Consider the following 13,623-nt stretch of genomic DNA (forward strand, 5'->3'; position numbering starts at 1 on the left):
AGCTGAAAATGATTAAAGCTGTAATCCTCATACCTAAGGTAAGGTGAACATTTTGAGTTGTTGACTGTGGCTTCAGTCGTCTGTACCTCCAAAGAGCCCTTTTTGTCTGAGAAGATGCTGCTGCCTTGAGTATTGCAATGCCTTGTGGTGGGTTTGACCCCCAGTACACTGTCAGCTGTAGCAGTGGGGAATGTGTGGTTGCCACCATTATGAACTGTCACAGTTCTTAATTTCTGCTTTTAAAGTTTGATTATGTCAAACTTCTGCCATGCTGATTGTGTGCTGGATCAAGAACAGCTGCTGCTGTTGTCACTGAGACTGAAGGGGCCATAGCGGTTTTAAGCTAAAGCTACAAATACCAGTAAATTAGCCATTAGCACCTTTAAAAAGGCAAGGATTAGCTTTTTCAGTTTTACCATTGGGCTGCCCCCTGAAGTCGGAGACCCCTCAGTCAGCTGTGATTCTTCAAGTCAAACAGTCTTTTTCTTTTGTTGTTTTTCTGACAGTCAGTGTACTTCTGGGGATGTTTCAGTCCCCATATTTAGCTGCACAGTGAGAGCTCCTGGCTTTTCAAGCTGGTCTCCGGTACAGGCAGCTGTGGACCCAGACCTAGGGTGAGACTGAGTGAGACGGAGACAGCTGCCCGCAGGAAGAGAGGCTTTGCCTTGTCAGGCTCCGAGATAATGTTATCGTCTGCCTTCTGCTAAGAAGTGGTGAATTCAGTCTCTAGCTTTTGTTTGATATCTGGTGTCAGCCAAAAATATTGTTGTACATTTGTGATCCATTGTAATCGCAGTTAGCGTGCATTAGCTTTGAGGGCTAACTCGGCTTGTTTACTACATTAAGTGGATGTCACTGTCACCCTGAATGCTGCATGGACCCCCGTTCAAACCTCAAACTCAATATGGAAAAATAGGAAAGAATAGTCAAATGTTCGTATTAAACAATCAAATATGATTCGACTGACATAATTCTGAGTTGGGTACAGCCCTATTTTACAGATGTATCATCAATCAGTTATTGACAAAGTAATCAGTGGATTATATAAATAAAACTTAAGTTGCAGTGATAATTTCACATATATGAGCATATATCATTTGAAATTTTATCTGATGTAGAAATTCTTGAGCAAGAAGAAGTTTTAAAAGACACAAAAGCAGCATATTTTTGTTTTGCCTTTCTCTGTAGTTCCTTTTTGTCTGTATAGTTTGTATCTGTGTACTGGTAAGTTGTGCTGACTCTGTGGATAGGGTTGTTCTGCAGATGTTTGTGTCTGTTTTGAGAGAGTGTGTGTGTGTGTGTGTGTGTGTGTGTGTGTGTGTGTTAAATTGATGGAGAGCTTGTTATTGTTGGTCTGGAAAGCCTCCCTCAGGACAGAGAGGAGACAGCAACCACACAGCTGAGACCACTCCCACTAGTCCTCCGTGTGTGTGTGTGTGTGTGTGTGTGTGTGTGTGTGTGTCTGTGTGTGTGTCTGTGTCTGTGTATGTGTATGTGTTGGTTGCCTAGACAAATAAAGGTAGGCATAATGGGCACCCTTTGCCAGCTGAACATATTTTCTCTTTGTCACTCTCTTTAACTCACACACACATTTCACAGTTTTGCATTTGTAGCTTTAGGATGAGTCTGTGTTTTTTGTCCTATCTAATTATTGTCCCGTCCAATTAAAAGAAAAGGATGACTCCCCACAACACACAGAGGCCCAAACAAACAAACCCAACCCATGATTCATGACCCACCAGCGTGACTCACATTATTTAGGTGCTTTTACAAGACATGCAGCTGTGCTACTGTTTTATGAGACTTCATTAAGTCTCGTCTGATACAATCAGCAAACACACCTTGAGGCAATACTGTGCTTTCGCATTTTAATAGACTAAGTGGTTTCTATATTCATTCCCTCCACAGCTGCTGAAAAGTCCTAAAACATTTAAACATACAATATAACCTTGATGCCTTAAAACACTGTGAATTAAAAGTTGTGAAAGTTGAGTAACTTTTTCTGTTAAAGATTTGATGTGTTATTGGTCTTTCTTATTTCAAACTCTTGGCAAACTGGAATTATAAAGGTTTTTAATTCAACTTATTGGAACTTAAAAGGCCCAGGCACATCAAACAGACCTTAAAGAACTGTGTCTAGTTGTTGTAAAGTTGTACTTGAACACACAGCAAAAACTATAGCACACTGTCAGCTAGCACCTGCTTTCTATGCCTGTGTGAGAGGAGCTAACTCTGCTTACTAGCAGGTGGTAGTAGATTGTATTTATCATTCAAAAAGCGAAACTGGAACACTAACAGGACAGATTTAAGACACTTGTTTGCCAGTTAGTACATTAACAACACAACCTGAGGTTGAAAGAACAAAGGAAATTTACCGTGCACTAGTGAACAATAACACAATTATGAACAGTTTCTGCTAGAACTCAATGGCTAAAAGAATAATCTTACCTAATATAAGAAGGTAAGATGTTTCAATCTCACACACTCTCGACTTAAGTTATTTGTTTGCTTTCCTCACATTTGTTTCTTTTCTCGTACACGGAGCCGAATTGTCAGTCAGAATGATTTCTCTCACAGACGTCTCTGAAATGGGCAACAAGGGCTGACTTGTGCCAACAGTGCTAGTTACACCGAAAAAGTTGGGCAACAGACGTTCTCTGACGGCCGGATATTGACCAGCAGCTGACCATTGGCTTGGTGTGTTAGGGCCCTGAGATAGCCTGATATTATTTCACAAGTGATGCTTAGCGGCACTGCAATAGATCTTTCTTCTTCATTTTTCTAACTAATGTAAGTCTGTATGTGCAGCTGAGATACTGATCGTTCAGTCAGAATAAGAACGTTGAATGTGAATACAGTAGATATTTAACTGTGTTTGTGTCTTATTGTGAATAATATGATGAATGCTGTTGTCCTTGGTACGGAAACTGTGTGTGTGTGCATGTGTGTGAGAGGGATTGAGAGTTTACCTAAGGCAAGGTGTGGTGTACTCGATAATCTCCCCTTTCTCTGCATCCTGAGACCTGCTGTATGTGTTACAGGTGTGTGGGTGTGTATCAAGTTAACTAATGCGGGAAATACAGTGTAAGTGGGGTGTGTGTGTATGCTTGACTGCAGCAGGGAAGTGGATTCCAAGTGAAGTATCTGGTTCAATGTGGCGTGAAGGAGCAGGCTTCTAGCTCCCCACAACCACCGTGCCATACCCCCCCGATTATGTGTGTCTTTGTGTGTGACAGCTCTCCTGGCAGTGCCATGCAAAGCCTGCCACCGTCATCTAGAGCAGCAGCCGAGCTTAACATCACAAGGAGCAATACCGCGCTGTGTTTGTGTGTGTGTCAATTAGGCATATGCTTCCATGGCCTTTTATTTTAAGTAACGAATTTGGTAATGTTGGCCTGCTTTTGAGTATTGAAACATCAGTTATTGTTTACTATATATTTATTTCTACTAAATTCTGGCAGCTCTGTGAGACAATCAAGCTTCTTTGTCATGTAACAATGAGTTGAGTGGTTTTCAGTATTCAAAGACGTGTTGGTTAGAGGGTCTAGGATAGGCAGTTTCAAATGCAAGACATAGAGATGCAGTTGAAAGCTAAGTGAACCTTTGAGTTGAAATTGTTTTGTTACAGATACTGGTCCCAAGGTCCAGAATGAGCCTCCTTGCTCATTAGTATAACTTTGTTTGCCTGCATCAGTGAAATATATTGAATATTGTGGGGTGAAAGGGGAGATACATTTCATATTCATCATTTTAGCTGCCAGTGTAAATTTCCATGTTCAAGGATGGCATGCAAAGAGACAAAGGTTATAGCCAATAAATTTTATAATCCATGATGTGGACCTTACACCAAAAATATACCAAACAGTGGGGAAGCAGGAAGAAGTTCTTGGCAGCATAGGTCGACATGTTACAGGAGTCACAGGACTCTGACTACTGATTGGTTGTGGGTACAAGTTAAAAGTTACACTGTCCCCTACTTAAAGCTTGGCCGCGCTTCACGACAAAATCAAACAATCAAACCAGGAGCCGGATGGGATTCTTGTGGTAAATTTAAGGTCTCAATACCAAAAACAACTTAATTTTGAAAAACAGCTGACTTTAGCCCTATTTGGACGGGATTAGTTTAATATGGAGACGTGGGGTAAAGTAATTATTACCAGGGATTTTAGTCCTAATGTCTGCAATCATTATACAGATAATGTCAGTAAAAATTATGGCGACTTTTACCTTCTGTAAAACGGCCCGGAGAAAATACCTCGGGTAATATTAATCCTGTGCGAATGCAATCCTCTGTAAAAGTGTATGTAAATATTTCATCACGTCCTGTTTACAACCATTTCATTGCATTTACAACTAGTTTTCTGTGTTGTTTCGATGATGGAGGCGCTTGAAGAAGCATTCGGTGTTGTCGGCAGTCGTGATAGTGGACATTCTTCTAATGATCGCATAGCCCTACGTGGGAGACCAATCACAAAGGTCGAGAAGAAACCACTTTTCAGAGCCACGAGACTTCTGGTTGTGTTAGGTAGGCCTAATATAAATCCATATTGCAAATCGTTGTGTACACATGATCCTGATCATTGGGCTAATTGTTAATTATTATTATCCTTCAGCTGAAGCTTACTGGAAGCAACATAGCACGCACATGCCGACAGGGAGGTGACGCCAGGGCACGAGTTACCACTTCCATTTCTGGTAGAATTACAGAGATTTCTTGTCCCGTGCGAATTGGACATTTATATTACAGACATCCAGTGGTAAACTGACATCCCTATGTAAAACTAATCCCGTCCAAATGGTACTTTTGCCATACTGTTGTACATTTTCAAGCTCTAAACAAAATATACCAAAACTGTTACACATTTGGTTTATAAGAGTTGAGGCAGAGGAAATCTGAAGCATGAGAAAGTGCAATCAAAGTTCTGTGACCAAACAAACAGTAAAACTTTCAAATCAACTCGGGTTCATGTTGCCCACTGAAAAGAGGCCAGCACAGAATTAATCTGGTCCCCTGTCGATGTGGCACTCAGAAATCTAGCTCCAGAATTCTGGATTAGCTGCCGGCAAGCCAGGGATAATCAACGTAAACAAGCACATATGTATCTGTGAATGTGATACCTGTATGCCTATAGTACCTTAAAGTCATTAGACACCTTTGAAAGACAGTAAAGATCTCATGTGTGAAGGAGACTGATGTGGTTTTGAAAGAGGAGTAGATTTGCTCTCCCAGTTTTAGAGACTGGTTAGAATTACTGCCACATGTGGCATCACTTTGATGTGAGTTTTTGGGGACATGATGACCCTGTGCGTGCTTCAGACACAAAGGAACTGTACCAGAGACCAATTAAGAAGTGCTGCTTTTTTAAGATTCCCTATGCTTTGTTGAATCCTCTATTATACTGTTTGTTTTGTGATCATGTGTTGATTGGTTTGATCTACGTTTGCTTGAGAAAGTCAAGCTTGTGATATCCTGTGAAAACATTAACTAAAAATGAGCCTTCGCTCTCTTTATAGATGACCCAGCAGATGCAGACCTGTGGGTGCTCAACAGCTGCACTGTGAAAAACCCTGCGGAGGACCACTTCAGAAATTCAATCAAGTAATGACAAACACAAAAAATGTCCACGCACAAACACTGTGTCTCCTATTTTCTATTTTATGTTGCTAGTAGAAACGAGTTTTAGGTTTTTCATGAAAATAAACCACCTGATTAAAACATTTATTATAATGGAATGGTTCCATGTCATTTTGTGCGAGACAAGATTCAGTCAGAGTTTAAAATTCTTTTCTTGAGACAGCAGATAGCCCAACATAATTACATCTTACATAGTCATTAAGGGACTGCAGTATCTTTGGTGTTTTCAAAATTCTGTTTTTCTTCACCAATATAGCCAGCTTAGCCCCCCCAAAAAAAGTAATTAGGATGCATTTTTAAAATTTGTGTGGTTTTCATTCAGGTTTTGCGTTACAGCACACAGTGTTTGTGTGTGTGTGTTTTACATGTTTTTAGCTTGCTGCCCCATGATAGTCCACCCACACACTGTTCCACTGGTCTCTCACTGCGCTGTTGAAACATACACACGCACACATGCATTGCACACACATGTAGAGGGAGCGAGAGTGAGAGAAAGATGGAGAGAAAGATATTTGCATGACACAGAAATAAAACTACAAACTGTTTTGCATTTTGATTAATTCCCATTCATCTGGGGCATACACACCTGGCGGGTGTGCTTTTGTGCTACTGAGAGAGTACTGAGTCACTGGGTGACTGTAAGTAAAAAATCTGGATTTTGCTTTTGGAAACAGTTTGAAGACTTCACCTCAGAGCCCTGGACTTTACGGGCTGTGGGCAGAAGTCAGATTGCATCAATACGAGTAATAGTTTTAAGTGATCATGGTGACTGTTAATGTATCTCCTGTTATCAGATACATTTCTAAACTCTCCACCCCTGTATGAGGGGGGAAAAGCAGATTTTCATTTTCCTGTAAAATTTTAATTAACATTGGTTAGAGTCATGTAAAACCCAGATAATCCACTAGAGCCTGTGTCTAGGGGCCATTAGAGAAACTGCATGTTAACATGCATCTGCACCGGCTGCTGTTGCTTAAGTCCAACACAAAAAAATAGCTTACCTAGTTAGGGGTGTAACGGTACATAACAGTCATGGTTCGGTGCGAGTTCGGTACAAATTCAAATGCATAAAGACATGTTTGTTTTTAGTTTATTTTGAACACACAATAGTGAGAGTGTCACAGACAGACACAGTCCTCTTGCTGGTGAATGAGGCAGCATTTTGCCCGCTGGCAACTCTGGTAAACTGTTTTCATTATAAAAATAAGGAACATTTCAAACACTCCAGTGTTACACTGTATGAACACTGAACAAACACCTTCTCAAAAGGCAACAGGTCACAAGAGGCTATAATACTTTCCAGTCACTTATCCTACAACAGTGGAGCAGCACTGACACACCACTATTGCCTTATACACAACTATTGCTCCATTGCTGTTTTAGCTGTTAGGGAACCCATAGCTGGGTGTCCAGGCTGTGGCCACTCGCCATAGAGTGACTGACTCGGACGCCAATCAACTTGTTGTGCCAAGATCAGCATATGTTGCTAACGGCTAAAAGTTTCTGGACACAACTTGAGCTCATGGACTTTGGCTCCACATTATGTCCATCAGTCTACATACGGTGTATTCTGCATGCGGCTGCAAGTGCCAGACTGTGACCCCTGTACTGTGACGGTTTGGTATGAATAAACAAACTGGTGCAGTCCTATTACCTAGTGAATCATAATTAAATTCTGAAACAACAAAACCTGATTTTAATATGAGATAAATACTATATTAAGTAAAGATATGAGAAGCAAATTAAATGTAGATCAATACTTATGAAGAGTAATTTTGGTAGGTATTGAATTTCCTGACTTCTTCTCAACCCTTAGAAATTTTAAAAGCATTGTATTATAAATTACATCTGAAATAACTCCATGCACCATAAATTATTCATGTGGTCCTTGACTTCAACCCTTGTTTGATCTTTATTTCTATTGGATTCAATTAGTCCATTAATTGATTAGCCAACAGTCGATTATGGCAACTGTTTTTATAATAATTTAAGTCACTTTTTAAGCAGAAAAAGCCAAAGCATTTGATAGTTCCAGCCTCTTAAATATGAAGATTTGCTGCTTTTCTTTGTCTGATATAATAGCACGTAGATTATCTTTGGGTTTTTGATTGTTGGACGTACAAATCAAACAATTTAAATATGTTACATTGGGCTCTGGGAAATTTGACAGGCGGGATTTGACATTTTACAGTTGTAAAGATTAATCAACTGAGAAAATAATCTCAAAATTAAACTGATTATGAAAATAATCATTACAGCCCTATTTAACTGTTTATCCACAGTGAAGGATGGTGAGACTTCACACTGCAGCTGTTTTTACCTCTTGCAAAACAGAAGAAAGAGCTTTCAATTTTCTGGTCTAAAGAGTTTTATGTACATTTGGATGCCTTGAAAACCCTCCTGTCTCAATAATTTCACAGGTACAACCAGACAGTTGTCTGACATGTTTGAAAGGACAAATTGCAGTGATTTCAGTTGGTTGGCTCTTATAGATGATTTGCATTTTGGGCAAAATGCAAAAGCAGCAATTTATCTTCTGCCACATTTTACATTTTGGATACAGAGGGACTTATCATAAGGAAGGGTGAACAATTTCACTCGGCCAACTTCATCAGTGCAATCTTCCTGTCTTTCTGCCTCAGCCGTCTCCTCGCTTTCTCTTTCATTCTTTCTGTCTTGCCAATTTCTACGCAAAGAATTTTTTTCAATTGAAATGCACAAAATAATAACACACTTCAGGACTTTGAAAATGTCTTCTTTGTTGATGCCAGAGTTTTTCTTTGACTGGAAATCACCCAGCTGTAATGCTAATGCAATTAATGCTCTATTCACTGGGAGGGACACACACACACATGCACGCACGCACGCACGCACGCACGCACGCACGCACGCACGCACGCACGCACGCACGCACGCACACACACACACACACACACACACACACGTACACAGGAGGAATGTGAGAAAAAAGTTTTGCCTTTCATCACTTGCTGCTTGCATGATGGAGACACAAAATGAGGGGGTACGGGATCAAAGCAAATTCAAATGCCCACTTAAGTTTTTTTTTTTTTATTCCCTCATTTTTCTTTGGCTTCTCTATATGATCGACAGAGAGAAAAAATGAGAGAAGGAGGCAGGCACACGGGCTGCCTCGCGCTCAGTCACACGCTGGCCGTTATGCCTGCACCTCCTGGTACCACAAACACTCGCACTTATGATTCACACACGCACATTTCTACAAGCTGCGGCCCCATATCGAGCTGCCCTAAGAATGTATTCAGTAATTCTTTTTCATTCAGTGTCTTAAAATCTTGACTTTAAATCTTAATTTGAGATAAGTCTCATCCTGTTGTTTGAGGAAGGTTAAAGTAAATGTTTACCGGCAGTAGGTCAGTGAGCAAGTTGACATGCAGTGGCAGATGTTGTGTAGCTGGTTACAGACTAGAGACGATCCCATTAAGAAGATAAACATTAGCCCCTTTTACACTGCCAGATTTTCGGCGAATGTTGGGCCGTTTTGCCGGCAAGCTGCGAGCGTTTGTACACACAGAGCCGGATTGGCGAGTTGATCCGAGGTGCCCAGTTTTCCACCTCGTAGGGTAGACATGTTGGCAGAACCTCTTTGGTTTAAACAGAACAAGGTGGCTTTCCGCAACGGTAGCGGCTGTTGATGACTTGTGAGAGGAGCTGTTGATGACGCCACACGTGCGAGCCACTGGTGGTGGATAAACAGGAAATAGGTGATGCAGGAATTAGCGAGCAGCTAGTACCAAGAGGGAAACGCAAACCTGACAGACACAGTAAAGATGATTACCTGGGGAGACAAGGAATTGCGTGCCCTCCTTGCCCTCACAAACGAAGAGGCCATTAACCATCAAAAGATGGGAGCGGTGAAGGACGGGCTGACTTATGAGAGAATCGCCGAAGGACTGACCAGCTGCGACTTCCCTCTCATGTCACTGTTTACGTCACACGCTGAGCTACACGTTTTTTTACTTGCTCACGCCCCCCATTGCCCCGAAAAAGGTGCATTCTGTATAAACAGCAGTAGGTCGGCAGCATTTTGCCGAACTCCCCGATTTTGTTTTTATACCGCCAATGCGGTATTTCCTGCAAATTTGCACAATTCCTGTTTAAAAAGGGCTATTAACTCTAGTGCATTGTCTATGTACTTCTGACAAGCCATAAGCCGCTGATAGTACAAACCTTTCACAGATAAACATAACTGTATTTCAGATCAGGAACGTTCTAAGTTCATCGTAGCCTTATTGGGATCCTACAGCCTCTTGAAAAAGCAGGTCTATCTGAGCACACTGCTGCTCTGACAATAAAAAACTGAGGGGAAACACCAGCTGACATTTTGCAAGAAAAAAGGATATTTCTTTCTCAGGCATTACAAGAACTGTGGTATATTGTTTCCTCTATAATATTACATAGATGTATTTTTTTTCATAAAGTAATTTAAGTCATTTGTAAACTCATTGACACTATTCCATTTCAAGATTCATAATTATACTATTTTATGATACGTGTCTCCTTCTAATGAGTGCCTGTCACTCAATTTTAATTATACTGTCTCATGTATATTGCATTTTAGAACTCTATAAAACCCTTCTTTTAAAGGTTTTCTGATTTGTGTGAAGTTTATATGAACATACTCTCTGTTATTGAGCATTTAAAAGTGATGTTTCCCGTATTTAGTATCAGTGCAATATTAACGATTAGACTGTTATGTGTTGTTGCCCTTATTTTCCTGGCTGTTACTGCATTTCTGCCTCCTATCAAGAAGCTCTCCACATAAAAGGATAGATGTTTGTCAATCGGATATGGCTTTCACGGGTTATAATGTATTAACCTTGAATGCCGTCTTGTAATTTGTACGTGGGTATGTCTCACCTCTCTGACTCCTCTATGCGGAGATGCAGGCCATTGCACTGCATGTTAACTAACAAGCTGTGCTACGCTGTGGTGCTCAGCTCCCTGTTCTGTCATTAGCCGTACTGTAGCGCTTTATTACTGCGCTACGCTAATGCTAAAGGAGACCGGGCAGACCACCCTGAAGGAAGGGAAGGAAATGGCAGTATCTGTTAACTCTATACCTCTGCATATTGGCTTTATAAATTAATTTTATTTTTGAAATCTTTGTGCTTTGTGTTTTGAGGCAGATTAGTGAATGCACTGATGTGTGTGGGAATACAGGCCGTTTTTTTTTGTTGTTTTTTTTACTGTTTTCTTAGCTTAGCTTACATAATTAACCCGGGCCCTGCGTATGTAAAAAACACTTTGTAGTCCATATTGTCCTGCTGTCCCATTTAACTGATGTGTGCATGTACATTAGTGTGTAAAACAAATAATCCCCATGGCAGTGGCTTGTGGGACATTATGTACAGCCAGCACACACGCACACACACACACATCCACAGACACACACACGCATGATCACAGAAGTAACAATCAGTGTTCTAGTAAATGAGTTGAGGGGTTTAAAATGGAAGCACAGGGGCTTTCAGCAGTCTTCTATCATGGTTTGGAGAGACGCGGTGAAAAGACGGTTTATTACTTCTGGAGAACTGGGGCTCAGTTGGCATCTACGCCAAGTGTGTGGGATAAGGAGTTGTATTTGTGTTTTTGTGTGTGTGTGTGTGTGTGTGTGTGTGTACGGGGTTTGTCAGGTGGATGGATGCCCAAGCAGCTTGTGGGAGAATGGTGTGTGTGTGTGTGTGTGTGTGTGTGTGTGTGTGTATGTATACCCTGTGAGAGAATGCTAGCAGATATGCATAAAGAGTGTATATGTTCCTCGTGTGCGTTGAAAACTACCCAACAATATTGATTGGTCCTGAAGCTGAAATACAGGGTTACTTTTTTGAATCTGCATTGTGTGTGTGTGTGTGTGTGTGTGTGTGCATATGTGTGGGCTGTTTTGCTGTTTTGCTTAATGTGAGCAGAACTAAGTACATAAGTTGCCGTGGTTAAAGTTATGTATAGTGAGTATAGTGTGTCTTGCTCAAGGACTCTAAGGCCAGATTCAGGAACGGTTTTTGTTGATGTAATCTGTGATAATTAAGATGATATTAAAGTCCAGGATATTAATTAGTTTACTTAATTATTCCTCTCTGTGGCATTGTGCTGCTTCCCCTAACTGTTTCCCTCAGCATTTTGAAAAGAAGCTGGCTCGTCTCACTTGGTGCAGCATGCAGGGGTGAGTCGACATGTGTGGGAGATGGGATTCCTTCCAGGTTCTTTTTTAGATTGATGGCGTACTCTGCCCTGCTGTTCACTCCTTCAGCAGGACCGCACTCAGTAGCATAAACTGCTAATAAAGAAGCTTCTGAATGCTAAAAAGTCAATTAGTATGGATATGGATATTTTGGTGTGCGTGTGCGTGCGTTGGAAATGCCGGAATCTATAGCGTAATTCAATGTCAGAGACCTCTCAAATCAATGAACGCAGAATGCATTAAAGAAACAGTTGCTCAACAGCATGTAATTGAACTGCTCTGTGTTTGTGGGTGTATTTATGTGTGTGTGTGTGCGTGTGTGTGTGTGCTTTGGATTTCTCCACTTGGCTGTCTCTAGCAATTTGTATGATCAAGGGAATGTATGCGTAACGAATTAGAACCCAACTCGGAGTTGTGTACTTCTGTTTTCAAAATACGGCAATTCCCACTTTATATCTACATTCATTTCAATATAATTTTGATATTCATGAACCAACCCTAAGAAAGACAAAAAAAAATCATTAATGTTAATTGAAAAGGGACACACAACACGCAGAATGAACTCTTGGAAGAAGTCCAAAGTGTATGTGCTGCGCTTATACTGTCTATTTATAACAGATGTGTAGGCTGGGTGATGAATATATATTATGGCCCCTGGCAACAGGACAGTCTATTGTTGGCTCAGTGTTGTCTTGGCAGAAGTTGCTTTATAAATTTAGGGCCATCGATTGTAAACCACATGCTGCTAAAATTGTTTTGCAGAACTGAGCAGGTTTAACTTTAGCTGCTTTAAACAAAGGGGAATATGGACCATATCACGTCACAGGATAAAACTGAAGTAGAAAAATGAGATGTTGGGTCTTAGTTGTGGTTGTGTTTGTATTTTGATAATAATCAGTAATCATCAATAATAATAACATCCTGGGAGTGGGATCCCTTCTCCTTGTTGAAGGGGAATAATTTAATGATTTTAGAAGGACAGATGAAAGAAAGATTATACATTTTGTGAACACATCACTAAAGGCAACTAAATTTCAGACAAAAGAGGACATCTCAAATTTAAAGTATCCTTTAAAGTCAAAGCCCTTTGGGAGATAGATGAGTTTTAACCATCATGACACAGATTCGTTTCAGTTTTCCCCTATTGACGATGTGTTGTCGCAATTGTAATCCTGCTCAGTAAGAGAGGAACCACAAATATACACACTTGGTCTGTGTGCTTGGTTGAAGAGCCCATGGTGCGACTGAACGCCTCTAAATCAGAATCCCGCCTAGATATCACAATACCAATGTGCTGTGGCTCTTCGGTTGGCCCTGGATCATTGAATAGAGCTGTTTGTGAGGGGGCTGGAATGCCACTGTCCTTTGTCACACCACATGTTTTTGGAGAACCCAGTGCTAAATCACTTGCAGACGACCTGATTCTGGGTCAGGGTTTTGTACGTAGCAGAGCAGCTCCCTCGCTGCCATCTATTGAAAGTCAGCCCTTGAGCCGTGCTTTTGTCGGCTGAGGGAGCGGCTCCACAGAAACCCCCAAAATGAGTATGTTTTTATTTGAATAATAGAAATGTTAAAATGTATTTTATTAATCAACAGTTTTCAGTGCAAAAACAATTGTATTGGCAGTAGGAAGCTCTGATAGAACTCTTTTAATATAACTTTATATACATTTATAGTGGCTTTACAGTGGTGAATGTGTATTATAGCCTATGGCTGCATCTTTTGATTAGTCAAATGTCCAGTGACGTTGGGCAAATGATTTTATGTCATA

At 40.7% G+C, this 13,623-nt stretch overlaps 1 protein-coding gene across 1 annotated transcript in view; it reads left to right on the forward strand.

The window, feature by feature from the left end:
* The window catches only part of cdkal1 (CDK5 regulatory subunit associated protein 1-like 1), a 295,150-nt gene that overhangs the window by 45,475 nt on the left and 236,052 nt on the right, over positions 1-13,623 (forward strand). The window contains exon 4 of the mRNA XM_050045680.1: positions 5,515-5,599. Within this exon, the coding sequence (XP_049901637.1) occupies positions 5,515-5,599 (85 nt within the window). The remainder of the gene's footprint in view (positions 1-5,514; positions 5,600-13,623) is intronic.

This window comes from Epinephelus moara, chromosome 6 (genome assembly GCF_006386435.1).
Source record: "Epinephelus moara isolate mb chromosome 6, YSFRI_EMoa_1.0, whole genome shotgun sequence".
Classification (NCBI taxonomy): Eukaryota; Metazoa; Chordata; class Actinopteri; order Perciformes; family Serranidae; genus Epinephelus; species Epinephelus moara.